Here is a 19,846-nt window from a genome sequence, read left to right as displayed (position 1 = left end):
TCCCAAGTAGGCTCCGACACGGGGCTCGATCCCACAAAGGGATAAACCGTGAGATCATGACCTGAGCCGAAATCAAGAGTTGGATGCTTAACCAACTGAGCTACCCAGGCATCCCTGTTATTTTATTTTTTTTAATGTTTATTTGAGAGAGGGAGGGAGGGAGGGAACATGTGAATGTAACCGGGGCGGGGGTGGAGGGAGGGGGGGAGCAGAGAGCAAGGATAGAGAGAATCCTAAGCAGACTCTGCTCGTGGGGCTTGATCTCACAAACCGTGAGATCCTGACCTGATCCAAAATCAAGAATTGGATGCTCAACTTACTGATTACCCAGGTGCCCCAAGATCTGTTCTTTTAGCAGCATCTTGCAAATCTCTGACTTTTAAAGGAAAAGCCATTAGCACTCTGATATTGGGGAGTTATGGAAATAAAAGAGCAACAATAAGAGTCTCCTATATTTCAACATTTCAGTGTTCTATAAAACTCAGAATAAATTATATTCAGAGAGGTTCTGGCATGTTCGTGGGTGCAGATGGTGTTTAATGTTAGTTAAGGAGATAAATATTGAGGTGATGAGACATACTAATTTTGTATCCATTTTGTTTCTCCTAGTGAAAGAATGTGTGGATCATTTAAGTAGTGATGAAGATGAAGAGAAACTAGTAGCCTCATTATGGGGAGCAGAGAGATGTTTACGAGTTTTAGAAAGTGTGAGTATAAGTGTGGACAACTATGTTGAGAAAATTGTGACTGAGTGGGTGAGAGACCGTCAGATATTTTTTATGAAGTATCCCAAAAGTTTACTTTGCTAATCCAAACTGAAATTATAATGCATTCGTTGAGCAGCCAGTGTTAATGAACAAGCTAAATAACCAGTTTGGTTTAAGAATGCATATTGTCACTCTTTAGGAAACCTTGCAGGTTAAGTTTGTTTTTATTATAAAATGTCCTTGTTCTTTCCTTAATGTGGAATTCTGCTTAAATATATTGTTTGTGGAAGATGGTAATTAAGCTGTCAGGTTTTTGTTTTGTTTTTTTAATCAATAAGGATTTTCTTGATTTAGCTATTTGAGCCAGATCATAATCACAGCTCTTAATAATATTTGACTTTGAAGAATGCTACTGTTGAACTGTGTATGCCATAAGTATATTTGTTCTTTGGCTTTTATGAATGATTAAACCTAGTTCGGTGTAGGTTATAATTTATGCTGGCAGTGCATTTCAGGATAATATAGAATTAAAAGTTCTTGGTGTAGACAAAATTGAAATTTTTCCTGCTCTTTTAGAGTGTTTCAGGTGCATTACATTAAACAGGTAGCATTTTTTTATTCTAAATTAATCCATTTAGGGACTTTAATAGTTTATAAGTTAGAGACTGCTCTTTTCTGACATTGAGAGTGATTGGTAATTCATTACAGTGAATGTGTGGTTCAGAATGTTACTTATGAGCAAACAGTTGTAAAAATGCTTTAATTTTATAACAGAGGAATAGCTCTATTATTCTAAATATGGAACATGTTGGTTATTCCCTTAGATGACAAGGGCTGATTCTTCCCTATCTTTGTCTTTACTGTACAAGGGATCGTATGTTGTATGTAAATGAATAAAAGCTGTGTATTGCCACAATTATTTCATATTTTTCCCTTTTAGGTAACAGTACATAACCCAGAGAATCAAAGCTACTTGATAGCATATAAAGATTCACAGCTCATTGTTTCTTCAGCTAAGTAAGTTTTTTTGAAATATCATGCTGTTTATTCAAAGCATTTGAGTTGAGGGGCGCCTGGGTGGCTCACTTGGTTAAGCTTCCGACTTCGGCTCAGATCATGATCTCACAGTTCGTGAGTTTGAGCCCCACATCGGGCTCTGCGCTGTCATCTCAGAGCCTGGAAGCCTGCCTTGGATTCTGTGTCTCCCTCTCTCTGCCCCTCCCCCACTCACACTCTGTCTCTGTCTCTCTTTCTCAAAAATAAGCAAACATTAAAAACATTTTAAAAAGGGGGTGCCTGGGTGGCTCAGTCAATTGAGCATCCAACTTCAGCTCAGGTCATAATCTCGCATTCATGGGTTTGAGCCCTCTGTTGGGCTCTGTGCTGATAGCTTGGAACCTTGTGCCTGCTTTGGATTCTGTCTCCCTCTCTGCCCCTCCCCTACTTGTACTCTGTCTCTTCTCTGTCTCTCAAAAAATAAAGTGTATAAAAAAAAAAAAAAAGGCATTTGAGTTGACCATAAAGGAAGTATGATTGTATCACCTTCCTTCATAAAACACTTTTGTCAAGTTCTGTGAACAAGAGGTAGTACAGTGTAGTACAAAAGTTAGGAGTGCAGATTATGGAGCCAGAAAGACTGAGTATGGATCCCAGCTTCATAACTTTAGCCCTGTGACCTTGGGCAAGTCATTTACTCGCTACAAGTGCTTTAGAAGGGGGTAATAATTGCATCTAGCTACCTAAGGTTGTTGTTACTAAAGATAATTTGTATATATGCTAATATATGTTATATATGACATTTTCAAAAATGTTTTAAATGGTATATTTGTAACATATTAAAATATTTTAAATGATTTTTAAATGTCTTTCTTGTCTTTAAATGTCTTATTGTACACAATGTATATATTACGATGTTAATATATATGTGTATGCATAAATAATTCTTAGATATGGTAAAAACTAATTATTAGTCCTTATTTTTATTGTAAATGACCTTTTCTAACCCTCTCCTGTCGTTTATATGTGTTTTTCCAGATCTATATGTAGCTCTCTCTATTGTACTCTCTCTGCCCAACTTGCATGACATTAGGTTAATGCTATCACCTCAGTTCACATAAAATTTCCAGTTATGTTTCCAGCCTTGGTTCAAGTTTAGTACAACAGCCTCTTCCTAATCTCCATCCTAGTTCTTGATATCCCGCCTTCAGCCTGTCCAGCCCAATACCACAGGGGCTTAACTTTCCCAAATCTCTGCTTTGTAAATATAATCCCCAATGCCAAATCTCTGGTTCCTTTTTTTTTTTAATGATTTATTTATTTTTTAATTTCCATCCAAGTTAGCATATAGTGCAACAATGATTTCAGGAGTAGATTCCTTAGTGCTCCTTACCCATTTAGCCCATCCCCCCTCCCACAACTCCTCCAGCAACCCTGTTTGTTCTCCATATTTAAGAGTCTCTTATGTTTTGTCCCCCTCCCTGTTTTTTTGTATTATTTTTGCTTCCCTTCCCTTATGTTCATCTGTTTTGTATCTTAACGTTCTCATATGAGTCAAGTCATAGGATATTTGTCTTTCTCTGAGTAATTTCACTTAGCGTAATACCCTCTAGTTCCATCCACATAGTTGCAGATGGCCCAAATCTCTGGTTCCTTATTGGCCTTGGATGTGTGTTCATAGTCCTTGGAATGAAATCAAAAGCCCACTGTAGCCTGACTCGAGTTCATGTGTTTTTAATCCTTATTTTACTGCATTTCAAACACAGACAAAAATAGACAAAGTAGTATGATAAATCCTTTTTTTTATTTTTTAAGTTTATTTATTTATTTTGAGAGAGAGTGCGAGCCGGGGAGGGGCCGAGAAAGAGGGAGAATCTTAAGCAGGCTCTGCGCTGTCAGCACAGAGTCCAGGCAGGGCTCGAACTCACAAAAACTGAAATCATGACTTGAGCTGAGATCACGAATCGGACACTTAACAGACTGAACCATCCAGGTGCCCTAGTAGTATGATAAATCTTGATGTATGTACCATTAAGCTTGGATAATCATCAACCATGGCCCGTCTTACTTCTATTTGTAACCCTATTGATAACTCTTCTGTATTAATTATTTTGAAGCAAATTACAGATTTCATTAATCCATTAAATACCTGAGTATATAAAGTCTCTTAAAAGAGGACTCTTTAAAAGATGTAACCACAGGGGTGCCTGGCTGGGTCAGTCAGTGGAGCTTGCGACTGTTGATCTCAGGGTTGTGAGTTTGAGCCCCACGTTGGGTGTAAATATTACTTAAAATTTTTTAAAGTTAATTTCTTAGTTAAAATCATCTGGCAGTCTGGGCTGATAACACAGAGCCCGATGCAGGGCTTAAACTCAGGAACTGCAAGATCACGACCTGAGCCAAAGTCAGACACTTACCCGACTAAGCCACCCAGGCACTGGCCCCAAAATTCTAAACGAATGAATGAATGAATGAATGAGTGGTGTAACCCCAATACTGTTTTCATACCCTATAAATTATTGACTTAATGTTATCATACATCCAGTCAGTATTCAAATTTCTGGTAGTCTTTAGTTTCCAGTAGATCTGTAGGTTTCCCCTGGGTCTTATTTTTTGGCCTTACATTTGTAAATTTTGTATCACATTTAGTACCTTTAAGGCTTGTGTTCTAGTTATTATGTTTTATTCTCCCTTACCAAAGAGTATTCCTGCAGGTTAAATCAGTTTCTTCCTTTAAAAACGTCTTGTATATTTCATGACCCCTGTACACATGGTGTCTTTCAGGAGGTATTTAATATGACAGTTTTCATCTCTTTCATTGTGATTAGGAATTTTCTGTCAAAAATCTTAGAAGTAGCTGTAGGGGTCAGAATTGGATGTTTGTGAAGTAACACTCCTCTGACTTTTTAAACTTTTCAGTAGGACCCTGATAAATGCAGGGATAGCATATTGAAAGATAAAATGATATACCTCTGATGTTTTCCCCTGATTTACCAATCAAAACCAAAACCATGTTTTAGCTCAGTACTACTGAAGGCAGTTAACAGTAATAGCACAGTTAGTTCTGGCTCACATCCTCAAACATCTAAACAACAAATTTATTTTATTTTATTTTATTTTATTTTATTTTATTTTATTTTATTTTTTATTTTTCATTTCATTTCATTTCATTTCATTTCATTTCATTTCATTTTAACTTTATGTTACGTTTGTTCATTTTTGAGAGAGAGAGTGTGTGTGTGAGCAGGGGAGAGGCAGAGAGAGAAGGATACACAGGATCTGAAGCTATCAGCACAGAGTCTGATGTGGGGCTTGAACCCACAAATTGCGAGATCGTGACCTGAGCTGAAGTTGGATGCTTAACTGAGTGAGCCATCCACAAGCCCAAGCAACAAATTATTTTAGATTAGACATGAGGAACACCTTCCTAATAATATAATGTGTTTTAACAGGAGAGGCTAGAGAAGGATGAGTTACAGTACAGTTTTCTTTAGGAGTTTTGTGTGGTGTATATATAATCAACTGAGAGAGCATATACTTTTTTGAACTAATGGACTTGGTGATTTAAAGACAGTCTTCAGAAATACTAGGCTCACTTAAAGATTATATTTCCTTGTTATTTTGGGTAGCATCTTGAAAATCCTTGGGATGTAACTGATAACCCTTATGGCTGCCAGGAGACATGTCAGTTAAATGACCTCATGTTAAAAAAATATGATGTACTCTAATGTTTATGAAGTATTTAATATCATCTATACAAGGTTATTTATTATGCATTATTAACACAAATAATATTCTTTACCTGCTCAGAGTTTGCATCCTAAATGAAAATCATCTAAATGAAATTCAGAAGTGTAGTTCTTAAATTATCTTGTTTAGGGAGGGATTGTGGTAGGTCTGTTTTGGAGAGATTGGTAAAGTGGGGACAACTGTAAGTAGTACAGATGTAAGCTTCTCCACTGAGTTTATAGTTTTAACTTAGAAAAATTTAAATTATCGAGTTTTCTCAAAATAAAATTTAGCACTTAGTGTGATATTAGACCTACTTGGTATATGATTAAATAGTTAATACATTATACCTCTATAATAGAAAGAGATTAATTTGGCAGCATTTATGACATTTAAAACATTAAGGTCCAAGTAAATAGAAATTCTTAGTATAACTAATTTTGTTTAGCATAATAGTCTACATTTTGTTTTCTCTTAAGAGCATTACAACATTGTGAAGGATTGATTCAGCAGTATAACCGTGCTGAGAACAGTATATGCTTACCTGACAGTAAGCCTCTGCCTCACCAGAATGTAACCAACCATGTGGGCAAAGCAGTGGAAGACTGTATGAGGGCCATCATTGGGGTATTGCTCAATTTAACTAATGACAATGGTAAGTTATATTTTCTACATGTATTCTCATTGAAAGATTGTATATTACATGTAAAAACAAGTTATTCCCCTTATTTCTTTCCTCGATGTAGTGATTTTTTAATTGCCATCATGTAACTCACTCATGTATAGATTTAACTACTTGTAAGTTTTTTTGTTTTTTTTTTTTTTAAGTTTACTTTTGAGAATGAGCATGTGTGGGCAGGGGAAGGGCAGAGAGAGAGGGAGAGAGCGAGAATCCCAAGCAGGCTGTACTCTATCATCATGGAACTTCAAACTGCCAAACTGTGAGATCATGACATGGGCTGAAATCAAGAGTTTGATGCTTTACTGAGCCATTCAGGCACCCCAGTATTTTTAGGGTCAGCCTGGTAGCTTGGTTTGGAAATCGTATGGTCAAAAATATATTTTAATAAAGAAATAGTATTTCTAACTTTTTATATCAGTGTTAATGAATATTGGTTGGTTGTGTCCTAGAGAAGAATCCATAACAATTTTCATATTCCTAACATTCCTAACTCTTTCAGAGTGGGGCAGCACCAAAACGGGAGAACAGGATGGCTTGATTGGCACAGCAATGAACTGTGTGCTTCAGGTTCCAAAGTACCTACCTCAGGAGCAGAGATTTGATATCCGAGTGCTGGTGAGTTGGAGTGACTATTTCAGAAATTAGTATTTAATCTATTAAAATGATAAAAACTTCATCTTAGTTTTGGGTTTAAGAACCAGCTGTTCAGTATATTGAGGGTTTCAGTGGATTACTTGTGAACACACCTCATATTATACAAAAGAGAGCCAGGAAGGGCTCTGTGCAAAAATAAAAGTATTAAGTATGAAAACAATCTAAAAGTTAAAAAAAGAAAACAAAACCTAAAGGTTGTGATTTTTAAAAAGCAGTGAAATCATTGTGAAGATCATTATCTTTCACACTGGTTTTTAACCATTTAGTGGATGGCAGAACACAGGTTTCTAGCTGCCAATAAAAGTTACGTGTACTGTGTTGATTTGCTTTTAATTCTCACCTGTGGTAATATGCATGTTTTAATTTTTGTAGGGCTTAGGTCTACTGATAAATCTAGTGGAGTATAGTGCTCGGAATCGGCACTGTCTTGTCAACATGGAAACATCATGTTCTTTTGATTCTTCCCTCTGTAGTGGAGAAGGAGATGATAGTTTAAGGATAGCTGGACAAATTCATGCCGTTCAGGCTTTAGTGCAGGTAAGCAACAACTTCAAAACAAGCTAACACCTTCAGTTTGTTGCATTGTCCAACTTCTTCATCATTTGCACCTTTCCCGCCTCTCTCCCTCCCCTTTTCTTTTGTGGGTGTGTATGGGTGTCTCTATCTAGCTCACCCTCGCCAGTTCACTGAAAGGTACACTGGGTTAGAATGTATACCCTTCCTTACTGCACTCCACTGACAGTTTAACTATAATAATCACTCCTTAGGCATTGTTAGTGAAAAGAAGAAACAAGGCGTATTTGTTTTATCAAAAGATTGCAGGTCAAGAATCCGTTTCCAGCCCCAATCCCATCCAGTTCAAGTCCTCTAGCATTTACTTCTTCGTGTGATCCGTGTCTCGGACTTTTGTGTTTCTAAATATTGGGCCATACCTTTCCTGTTTTTGGAAGCGGGGGTGGGGTGCACACTTTTCAGAGTATGTCTGTGGAGTAATTTCCTGGCTTAGGAATTGTGTTAAGAATAACTATATTTAAAAATTAATGTCCCTGTGGGGCATCTGGCTGGCTCAGTTGGAGGAGCATGATCGTGGAGTTGGGAGTTTGAACCCCACATTGTGTGAAGAGATTAAATAAGTAAACTTAAAAATAAATAAATAAATAAAAATTGATGTCCTCAATTCAGTGGATCCCGGTCACCAAACACACTCTCTGTCCTCAATTTATGCTTCTCCCAAAAAACTGCATGGCTGTGTTTCTTGAACAATAGTGGGCACTGTAGTTTTTCTTTTCCAGTCTAACAGGTTAGGTTCCTAACTACCTTTTTCTTTCCTTAAATGACAATTTGCATGTTCAGAATTGATAATGAACTATCCTTTTCATTGTTTCCAAAACTTTTACTATCCTGTTAATCCTTTTGGCCTTTTTGAAAATACCTTTTTTTTTCTTTTAATGTTTATTTTACTTTTGAAATACAGAGACAGAGTGCAGGCAGGGGAGGGGCAGAGAGAGGGAGACACAGGATCCAAAGCAGGCTTCAGGCTCTGAGCTGTCAGCACAGAGCCCCAACATGGGGCTTGAACTCACGAAGTGTGAGATCATGACCTGAGCCAAAGTCAGTGCTTAACCAGCTGAGCCACCCAGGCACCCCTGAAACTACCTTTTTAAAGAAGGTAATCAGTCCACAACAACTTGATCTTTTCCTGAGTCATAACTATGACCCCATCATTCTCTTATCAAATATTTTGATCCCAGGGGTTCTTTTATACTCTTAAAAATTACTGGGGACTTAAAAAGAATTTTTGGTTTGGGGTGCCCCGGTGGCTTAGTTGGTTAAGGGTCCGACTTCAGCTCAGGTCATGATCTCACGGTTCATGGTCGAGCCTTGCATCAGGCTCTGTGCTGATAGCTTGGAGCCTGGAGCCTGCTTCAGATTCTGTGTCTCCCTCTCTTTCTGCCCTTTCCCTGCTCATGCTCTCGCTCTCTCTCGCTCACTCACTCGCTCTCTCAAAAATAAAAATAAGCATTAAAAAAAAAATTATAAAAAGAATATTTTGTTTGTGTGTTTGATCTATTGATATTTACTGAATTTGAAATCAAAGCAGAAAATTATAAAACAGAGGCCTTCGTTCCCTTAGCCATGAAAGCACTAACATAATCACATGGTATGTAGATTCTGGAAAACACTGTACATTCATGAGAGAAAGAAAGAAGTCAGTTGACCTCTTATTGTTATGAATGTGATTTTTGACCTCACAGATTTTCTAAAGGGATTTTGGGGACTCCTAGAGATTCTTGAACCAATTTTAAGAAATACGGCTTTTGTATAAAGCTCAAATTTTATTTTCTTAAGGGTATTTAAAAGTTTCTATACCACTCTTCTGTATACTCAGCAACTTTTTGAGATTTACTTGGCATTTGATTTTCAGGTAGTTGTTTTTAGTAACTTGGAGTTTTCCCCAGATTCTATCAGTAAATACTTTCTGTACATTCAGCACTAGCCCAGCACAAGGAAAATAAAGTACATGAAGGCAAGGAATTCAGTTCCCTTTTGACTTAAGAGTTTTCCCTGTGTACTTCCACTGACAATTACATTTTCATTGTTAATAATATTAGTTGAGATTGATCCAGTTCTGTTTTCTCTGAGACCTTTTGCTTTTTATTTTTACTGGTGCTTGTTTATCTCTTTAGATTTCTTTTAAAGAAGCCATGTTGCTTTTCCCTAATATTATATAGGTGTGTGCACGCGTGTGTGTGTTAATGTTATATAATTTTATTTAGTGTCCTTTCTTAATTTTATCCCATCTGCTCAGGCTTAAAAAAAAATTTTTTTTTTTTTAAATCAAGTTTGTATTTTTGCTTGAAATATCCTGTCATTATTATCCAATTTAAGGGCACATGTTGAGATTTGCATTCTTACAAACAGAATGCCTATAACATTAGTAGATACATTTAATTTACTTGATTGAATCCCAATAGCATTTATACTTTCTTTTTTGCCTTCAGGTGGATGTAGAACAAAGCCTTTTATCGTAACTTACCCTTTTTAACCAGACAGCATGCTTCTTAGGGTTAGTGATTTTGAAAGCAAACAGATCTTATATTTGGGTACATACATGTTGATTGGTGTTCTTTTAATGATCTTCAAAAAAAAATTTTATCAGCTGTTCCTTGAGCGAGAACGAGCAGCTCAGTTGGCAGAAAGTAAAACAGATGAATTGATCAAAGATGCTCCCACCACTCAGCATGATAAGAGTGGAGAGTGGCAAGAAACAAGTGGAGAAATACAGTGGGTATCAACTGAAAAGACCGATGGTACAGAAGAGAAACAGAAGAAGGAGGAGGACGATGAAGAACTTGACCTCAATAAAGGTACATTTATTTTAAGTCGTGTATTCAAATTGAAAATGTTTCCCTCTTAACACCTTTTTAATTCGTGTGTTGTCATAATCTTGCTATGATTGTTTGGCCTCTCTAGTTCAGTGCAGACAAGCTTTCATATTTCAGTGCTCACAGGAGTTCTTCTTTGCTGGTTTCCTAGTGGTGAGGAAGGCACGTGTGCAGTGTATGAAAGGTCTGCCTTTCCCAGGCTGGGCTTTACTCAGTGAAAAGAGAGTGGTTGAACATTGGGACTCCTAAAGGTTTTTACAGTTTTGAGATTTTTTTATGGGTCTCACTTTATAAAGTGAGATCTGTTATCAAAATTACAGTAACAGTTCTCAAATGGTACTAGCTTGCAAGCACTGTAAGGAATAAACTGATGGAGTCATTACATTTATTATCCACTGTTGTCAGCAGCTGATACTGGGTTTACTTTTTATGGGCGTACTGCAAAATAGCCATTTGTAACTTCATGTCACTCTGGTTATGAAATTAAATAATATGGTTAGCTTTACCAAGCTAGGAGGCAAGCCCCAGCAAATGTCTTTTTCTGAGCCTAGTCTTTCTCTTATGTCCACGGTTCCACTAATGCCATTAGTTCTAATATTGTAAAAAATTGCTGTCCCATTCTCTAAATTTTTTAAAATTTAATGTTTATTTTTGAGAGAGAGAGAGAGACAGAGCATGAGCAGGTGAGGGGCAGAGAGAGGGAGACACAGAATCTGAAGCAGGCTCCAGGCTCTGAGCCATCAGCACAGTGCCCACCACGGGGCTTGAACTCCTGAATTGCGAGATCATAACCTGAGCCGAAGTTGGTCGCTTAACCAACTGAGCCACCCGGGCGCCCCAGCTGTTCCGTTTTCTCAGTGTTCATGTTTCCTTTGGGATAATATTTTTGGATGTGTAGCATTCTTTTTAAATAATAGCTTTATTGGCATAAGTGTTAGCTTGTGAGGACCTGCTGTAACTGTAGACCAGCAGCTTAAACAACAGAAGTTGATTCTGTCCCACTTGTGGGGGCTGTAGGTCCAAGATCAAGGTGTCAGGGTTGGTCTCAGAGCTGATCTTTCCTTGGATTGTAGATGGCCATCTTCTCCCTGTCTTTTTACATGGTCTTCACTCGATGTATCTTCGTTCTCATTTCCTCTTATGAGGATAACACAGATGAGGACCCACCCCAGTGACCTCATTTAAACTAACTTCCTGTTTAATTAAACACCCTATCCACCTCCTACCCTGAGGCACTGGGGGTTAGGAGCTCAGCATATTCAGGGGGTGGGGTAATAGTTCGGCCCACAACAAGATAAAATTCAGCCTTTTAAAGGAAACTTTGGAGTAGTTTTCACTGTATTCACAAGGTGCAACCATTACCACAGCCTAATTTCAGAACATGTCATCATCCCCAAAAGAAACCCTATGCCCATTTAGCAGCCACCACTCTCTGTTCTCCCCTCCCCGGCCAGTGGCAACCACTAATTCTGTCTCTGGATTTGCCTATTCTGGACATTTCCTGTAAATGGAATAATAACAGCCCTTTGTGACTGGCTTCTTTCACTTAGCCCAATGTTTTCAATGTTTTTCATGTTTTAACATGTTACCAGTACATAAGTTCCTTTTTATGGCCAAATAATATTCCATTGTTGGTATGTACCACACTTTAGTCTTCAATTGATGGACATTCAGGTTGGGTCCACCTGTGGCTCTTATGAATAATGCCGCCATGACATAACATTCACATACAAGTTTTTGTGTGAACATATATTTTCAGTTCTCTTGGGTATATACCTAAGAGTGGAAGGTGCTGGATTATTTGTTAACTCAATGTTTAGCATTTTAGGGAACTATCAAACTGTTTTCCAAAGTGACTGCCTCATTTTACATCCCTGCCAGCCACATAACAAGGGTTCTAGTTTCTCCAAATCCTTACGAATAGTTATTTGTCTTTTTCATTTTAGCCATCCTAGTGGGTGTGAAGGTATATGTTACTTGATTTGCAGTTCCCTGTTGAGTAAACGGTGTTGAGCATGTTTTCACCTGCTTATTGCTCATTTACCTATCTATGTTGTCTTTTCACTTTCTTGATGGTGTCTTTTGAAATGCAAAAGTTTTGAGTTTGACGAAGTTTGGTTTATCTAATTTTGTCACTTGTGGATTTGGTGTGGTGGCTAAGAAGCCATTTCCTAACCCAAGGTCATAAAGATTTAGTCCTGTATTTTTGTCTAAGAGTTTTATGGTTTTCATGCTTATATTAAGGTCCCTCTTCTATTTGAGTTATTTTTTGTTAATTTGTTTGGATATCCCATTTTTCTAGTGGCATTTATCGATGTTTAAGCAGTTCTGAAGAAAAGATAACAGAATTGGTGGTTTTGTGGGGTGGTTTCTTGTTTGTTTTGATATACTGTTACAGTTTTTTGTTTAAACATTCTTAGCCCTTCAGCATGCTGGCAAACACATGGAAGATTGCATTGTGGCCTCGTACACAGCGCTGCTTCTCGGGTGTCTCTGCCAGGAGAGTCCAGTAAGTAATGGTTCAGTATTATGTGTCTTGAAAAGATTCCATTGTGACAACTTCATTCCATTACCTAATTTACTTATGTATTACTTTATTTTCATCTTCATGTTAAAGCTTTCAAATATTTGATGACTTTTTTTAAAAAGCTTATTTATTTTGAAAGAGAGTGGGAGAAGGAGAGAGAGGATGTAGGACTCAAAACTCATGAACCATGAGATCATGACCTGAGCCCAAGTCAAGAATTGGGCACTTAACCAACTGAGCCACCCAGGCACCCTTATTTGGTGAACTTTTAAAGGTATTAATTATTTCTTACTCCAAAATAAGAGTACATCGGATTTAATGAGAAAGGTTTTTTTTGTTTGTTTTTTTAATGTTTGTTTTTGAGAGACAGAGACAGCATGAGCGGGAGAGGGCAGAGAGAGAGAGGGAGACCCAGAATATGGAGCAGACTCCAGGCTCTGAGCTGTCAGCACAGAGCCCAATGCGGTGCTCGAACTCACGAGCCATGAGATCACGACCTGAGCCGAAGTCGGATGCTCAATTGACTAAGCCACCCAGGCGCCCCAATGAGAAAGTTTTTGATGGATGGATGAATTTATTGAAATGGCTTTGGTTGAAGTAAAAGCATAATATAAAACCTGTGCTGAGCTGGCTTTAGTCTCAGGGGGGCTGGGGGAGTGGGGGGAAGGAAAAAATCTAGTCTCAGTGATATTATTATTAAGGACTCAGATAATGTGTCTTTAAACCCAACTGCCCTCTGCATGTTGTTTTGTCTTGTGCTTGGTCTCCTCCTGGCCCCATACTGGCTCTAGCTACCAGTCTCCTCTAGTTAAATAAGGTCCACTAGAAGAAGGTAGCCTTCCTCCTGTATATTTCTTTTTAAGAGCAGAGTTCCGCCCCCCATCCCTCCACACCCACTGCACCAGGTAGACGTCCTCTTATCTTGGCCAACTTTGGCTCACATGGCTTTTGTTTAAACAACTTACTTACTGGCAGGGAAAATGGGATTACTATGTAAGATTTAGATTATGATGGTTTAACTAGAAGTATTAGTGTCCAGATGGTAGGGCTGAGTCAGCATGAGGGCAGACAGTTCTGGCTAATGGGACAGTCATTGGGAGGACTTTTTAAGGGGAAGGTCTAGTGAAGAGCCAAATTTTAAAATGAAAGGGAAGTTCTTTTCCTTAGAAGCCAAGGGCATTCAGGAGGCAAGAATGGAAGTCTATTCTGTAGTGAAATTTTGGGTTAGCTTCTCACTCTCTTTTTTTAATGTTTGAGAGAGAGAGCATGTGCAAGCAGGGGAAGGGGCAGAGAGAGAGGAGACAGAATCCCAAGTTAGGCTCCATGTGGATCTCACAAATCCTGAGATCATGACCTGAGCCAAAATCAAGAGGTGGACGCTTGACTGACTGAGCCACCCAGGTGCCCCAAGTTTGCTTCTCTTTTGTGTTAAATGTTTTTTCTGATCCTTTCTTGTCCATCTCTTCCATATTTATATTCTAGTCAAGCTCTGATCTAAATGCAGACTAGCGTGCTCCGTTGTGGCCCTTCCTGGCACATGGCTTTCAAGATCAGGACCAAAGTTCTCATCATGGCTCTAGAGGCCCTGCAAGATTTTTTCAGCTCAGCCCTTTTCTTTGTTTCCTTAAATTCAGAGATTTAAAAAAGTTTTGTTTTTTTTATGTTTAATTTTTGAGAGAGAGAGAGAGAGAGAGGGCAAGCAACCACGACCAGAGGCAGAGAGAGGCAGACAGAATCCAAAGCAGGCTCTAGGCTCTAAGATGTCAGCACAGAGCCCAGTATGGGACTGGAACCCACCAACCCTGAGATCATGACCTGAGCTGAAGTCAGACGCTTAACCTACTAAGCCACCCAGGCGCCCCCTTGAATTCAGAGATTTTAAGGGCAGATGAGAAATGCTTATCAAGCAGAGGGGAAAGAGGAAGAGGCAGTTGTCAAAAACAGTGGGCATACTATTTAAATTTAACAATTTTTAAGTATTCTGTTTTGCACACACCCTAGTTTCATTTATATTCTTTCTTAAATAACAGGTCTAGAAATTAATTTGTGGTATTACCACATATGCTTTACCTTTGGCCATTTTTCTCATGTATAAATTTCTGTTTGTATCTCTTATCTCTAAAGAGGTCATAAGGTCCTTAAATTGTAGGCAGTGTTGTGAATTCATAGAACCCTGGATGTCTTTATTGCCTTGGGGCATTATTATGATTAACCCCAGAAAGCTAGCTGATACATAAAACGTAATGGAAATTGGTTTGCTGAATGTGTAAGTAAAAGAGACACAAGAAAGCAGGTGGTTATATTATAGTAAAAGCTGCCTGTAGGAAAGGGCTGCATGCTTCGGAAGCCCAGGAGCTTAGGTCATTTTCCATTGCATACCATGTATCTAGTGCATTGTAATAGTCTCCTCACTCGTTTTTGTCTTTCCTGCTCTCTCGAGTCCATTCCTGAAATCTTGGACACTGCACCATAGCTAGCTTTCTTAAGACCACCTTTCTTGTCTCCCAGTCATTTAGGGAATCATAACTTTGTTTATGGCTTCATGTAAAACTTGTTAAAACTGCCTTCTCCATTTTCCAGATCTGTTCTTCCCCTTGGGTACTTTTCTAAATTTCCCAAATAGGCCATGCCATTTCTCATTTTTTTCTTTTTATTTAAGTAATCTCTACAACCCAACATGAGGCTTAAACTCACGACCCCGAGATTGAGTCGCATGTTCTTCTGACAGAGCCCCTCTCATTTTTTTCTTTTTGTACTTGCTGCTCTCCGTTTAAAAGTAAATGCTGTGACTGTCCTTCCCACGCCCCAGCCACTATATGTTGCATTCTGTTTTGATGGAAAGGGATTTGCTTATTGAGGCTTTCACTCAAAACCTTGGATCTAATCATTTATTCTGTGTCATAGAAATCGCTTTTCTACTGAGCAGTCTTCATAGCACCATAGCTACTGCTTTTGCCACCACTATGCTAGCACGCTGCTCTCCTAGAAATTGCTTAAAGACATTCTTAAATTAGCTTTCATTTAGCTCTATAGTTTCCATCATGATTGCCCTTATAACATTCATCACTTCAGTATATTTTTTAAGCATTTTGTAGAATCTGTTTTAGGTGCAAGATTAACTCCGGAGTAAATATGCACAGCTGGTGGCTTTCGGTGGGGAGGTGGTTCACTTAGATTATGGGCGATTGATAGCACATAACTTAGCGTAGTTATTTTAGTAACATTTATTAGATCTTTTCTGAAACTGTATCCATACATTATTTTGTTTCTTTATAATTTCAAAAGTACCCTGACAGGAATTTTTTTTACAAAGGGAGAGAGGGGACTGCTGGCAAATGTCTTAAAAGCATAGCATGTAATCTCATTCCCTGCCCCCATCACGAAAATCCGAAGTTCAGCCCCCACCTTCTGGCCCCAAACTCAGGACAACATATTTTCTTTAGTGCTTTTTATTATAGGTGAACCTTCTTAAAAGAGCCTTTCCTTTTATTATGAACCTTTAAAACAGTTCAAAAATATATTGAAATAGAACAGGTTTTTTAAGCAAGTTATATATTTTCCTTGTAACAGATTGGTTATATATATATATATATATATATATATATATATATATATATATATAGTTTGGCTGCTTCTTGCTAACAGTGAAGGGAAACACCTTAATGTCCTTTCTTGGCATTGCTGACATTCTCTCTCTCATGAAACTAGATTATCTTTGGAAAGATCTAGTTAATTCCTAGCCTACATGGGAACATGAGGATTTTTTTTTTTTATTTCATGAGCACTTCTGAGGACATTTTCAACTTCCCTCTTGTCTTTTTGACGTGCCTGCCCCCCCCGCCCCCCCCCCGCCCCCGCCCTCAACAGTGCATTTTGTTATCTCAGGCATTTTTCTCTGTACATTTACAAAAATAAATAAGGACACAAGTGTTTCATTGTAGCCTTTCCCAGTTTTACCTTTCTGAGGATGGGATGGAGTAGGGAATGGACACATACACCGGCAGATTTAGGAGGGTAGAAAAGGAAATTGCACATTAACCAAGGAGTTCAAGGACCTTGTGGAAGTTTCGAACAGGGTGTGTGCCAAAACCAACAACCCAGTGCCGGGGGCAGACTCCTGTTTTCTGCTGCCTGACCTATGTTTCTTTGATCTGTTTCCTCAGATCAATGTGACCACGGTGCGGGAATATCTGCCAGAAGGGGACTTTTCAATAATGACAGAGATGCTCAAAAAATTCCTGAGCTTCATGAATCTTACTGTAAGTAGCTTCTGTTGCAGCTTGTGTGGTCTTAAATATGATACTGTCATTAAACGGTAGGAATTAAAATGCTGTATGGCCATAGTGACTAGAAGCGAAAAGGGATTCTCTTTTAATGTGTTCTTTTTAAGATAATTGTTCATTATTATGGCCAAATATATTGGCATTATGTTATCAAAGCCACAATTTAATCTTCATATGTTCTGATTCATAGTGTTCAGTTTAGTAAAGCCAAAGATTCTAAGCTTTGATTTGATGCTTGATAAAATTGGTTAAATATTAACTGTTACTTCCTTTCTGCCCCTCCCCACCTTCCCTTCAGTGTGCTGTTGGAACCACAGGCCAGAAATCTATCTCTAGAGTGATTGAATACTTGGAACATTGCTAGCTGCTTTACCTTTGCTTCAGGTGCTCGGTAATGCTGGAGCTATTCTTAGACAAAGAAAAGTCATGAAAGAAGTCCTTGAAGATATACCAAGAACATTCATCAGTATCATTCATGTTTGGATTTTTAAGGCCACCTGATTTCTTCGTCATGCATTCTGCATTTGCTAAATGACAGTTACTACATCAATCTGCAACTATCAAAAATGAGGGAAAAGGTTCAGGCTGTTAACAATTCCATGCAGTATTTAAATACACTTAACTTTGGCAGAGTTTATACTCTCCCCTCTTCTCTTGCTTCATTCTGGGCAAGTTTTAAGGGGAAAATTTGTGCTGCTGTTAGTGCAACTGCTGTGTATGTTGAGCCACTGTTGTCATGCCAGCCAGGTGCAAAGGCAGCTTAGCTACTGAGGTATCGAATGTTTTGAGGACATTCTAGACAACAGCTTAGTTCCTTTTTCAGGCTCATTTGCTTTTGCTTTTTTGTTGAATGATTCCAATCGTAAATAAAGCTTTTAATAATTTTGTGAATTTTTTTTTGTTGTTGTTCCCTGAACTACTGTCTATATTTAAAATTAGATGGAATCCAAAGACACAAGGGATTAATAGTATATTTTTTTATTTTTGATTTGGTTTGGGTTGTTGAGCTGTTTTTCACTTTTGAGACCATGACCATATTATCATACCATAATGAGTCATAGCTATAGACACAAGAAAACAAACAACAGTTTGAGGGAATATTATGTAAGATGATGTGCCCTGTTAAAGGATGAAGCAAAATAGACAAACAAACCCAGGGTAGTTTACGCTTAATGCTAGAGGAGGCTCTTGAAACATTGTTTTGAGGGAGGGCTCTCTAGATATATTTTCTAATGTTCAGTACAATAAATATAAGGAAGCTAAAACACCAATGTGGAATTCATGTTTCCAGATTATGTGTATATTCTTCTACAGAGTGACAGGATCAAATGCATAAACGCAAAGCCTTAAATTGCTGGTTCAGAGAAGATCCTTTTTTTCATTCAAATTCTTAGTTCATAGAACAGTGTGTTTGGAAAACAGTCATGGAACACACAAAACACATTTTATATATTTAATTTCACAACATTGCAACTCTTTCTTATGTTAAGTATTGTTCAGACCACTGGTTAAACTTTTTTTGTTGATTGGGCCTGAATACAGGCTTTCCAGAGATTTCTTTCATTAATACTTTTAAATACCTTTCAGGTAGTTATATCATGTTTCTTCATTGGATTTGTAAAACTTGAAGCCATAAAAATATATTAGTTTGGTGTGTATTGAGGAAAATAGCTAAAAGTCTAATTGTTATCCATTTAGACTTTGTTATTTCCTTGTATAAAGTGACAAATCGGGGCTCTTGTATCAGTGCCAGCTGTAATGTTTTTTAATGCAGTGGCTGCCTTCTATTGTCTTCCTATTTTTGATAATGCAGATTGTTGGGAAATCTATAAGGAAGTAACTGATTCCAGGCAAATTGTTTTCTTCCTCCTACCCACCCAACCCCCACCCATCACCTCTTAACAGCATAGTTCTAGTTATGCCAGTGTAACTTGGGAAGGACCGAGGTTTTATTTGCCCTGAGTATAAATGCTAGCGTAGTGACCTATTTTAAAAGTATATCAGTAAATGATATCCATAAAATTGAATTAGTTAGATATATTTTGTTTAATAATTTTAAAATGCATTGATATTAATCATTGGCTTTAGGAATTGAACAGATTTTTGGTTAAAAAACCTGACTTGTGGCAGATGGTAAAGAATCTTCTAAAATGTTTGGATGAGAACAGTCAGGGCGAACTACATTTTTCTGTTACACTGGTAATCATTTGAGAATTGATTTACCTCCGTGTTTAACAGTTTTTTTTTTATTTTGTTTTGTTTTTTAAATAATAACTAATTGTCAAGCACTGATAGAGATGCAGATTGTGGTGGGGGTGGTGGGGGAGAAATCACCTCACCAACTGCAGTGCATTTGTGTGTTTTTAACCCTCAGAGAACTCTGCATTTTAGGGTACTTGAGGCTGACTTGCAAATTAAAGTTTTAAAGTAACCTTTTTTCCATTGTAAATATTTCTGTAAATACTACCAATTGGAAATTAGAACAGTAGAGTACTTTTCTGAATCCAATCCTATTTTTATTTTATACAGTATTTCTCAGCTGTGATCTTTGGAGCAAAAGCCAACGGCAGGAAAAAAATAGTTTGTACCAGTTTCATGAAGTATGTCTTTGGGTTTTTGTAAATAATTTTAACTCAAATAAAATTGCTACTTTCAATACACATGTTGTCTTTAACATAAATCTATTGAACTGTTTTGGAGGAAGAAAGCTCATGAACTTGATATAGCTAAGGGGAGATACGATGTGTTACGTGAATTTCCCTTTCAACATACACATAAAAATTTAACCAGTTTTTGTTAAACATTACATAACTTCTCCCTTCCTCATACTCATCCGAATGTCAGCTCTTAACTTGGATTCGTTTAGGGATGGTGATTTTCTG

The 19,846-nt window shown here is 37.8% G+C and overlaps 1 protein-coding gene across 2 annotated transcripts in view; it reads left to right on the top strand.

The window, feature by feature from the left end:
* Positions 1 to 19,624, top strand: part of WAPL (WAPL cohesin release factor) — a 95,324-nt gene extending 75,700 nt beyond the window's left edge. For both annotated transcript variants that reach the window (XM_047073065.1, XM_047073064.1), the window contains exons 11-19: positions 610 to 707; positions 1,648 to 1,724; positions 5,912 to 6,087; positions 6,614 to 6,729; positions 7,141 to 7,305; positions 9,929 to 10,136; positions 12,575 to 12,663; positions 16,845 to 16,940; positions 17,263 to 19,624. In XM_047073065.1, the coding sequence (XP_046929021.1) occupies positions 610 to 707; positions 1,648 to 1,724; positions 5,912 to 6,087; positions 6,614 to 6,729; positions 7,141 to 7,305; positions 9,929 to 10,136; positions 12,575 to 12,663; positions 16,845 to 16,940; positions 17,263 to 17,328 (1,091 nt within the window). In that variant the 3' untranslated portion in view covers positions 17,329 to 19,624. The remainder of the gene's footprint in view (positions 1 to 609; positions 708 to 1,647; positions 1,725 to 5,911; positions 6,088 to 6,613; positions 6,730 to 7,140; positions 7,306 to 9,928; positions 10,137 to 12,574; positions 12,664 to 16,844; positions 16,941 to 17,262) is intronic.
* The last annotated feature ends 222 nt before the right edge of the window (positions 19,625 to 19,846 follow it).

The sequence above is a fragment of the Lynx rufus genome, unplaced genomic scaffold (assembly GCF_022079265.1).
Source record: "Lynx rufus isolate CCGP_SWC_20201006 ecotype Redwood Valley unplaced genomic scaffold, mLynRuf1.p SCAF_11, whole genome shotgun sequence".
NCBI lineage: Eukaryota > Metazoa > Chordata > Mammalia > Carnivora > Felidae > Lynx > Lynx rufus.
This window is presented reverse-complemented; position numbering and strand designations above follow the sequence as displayed.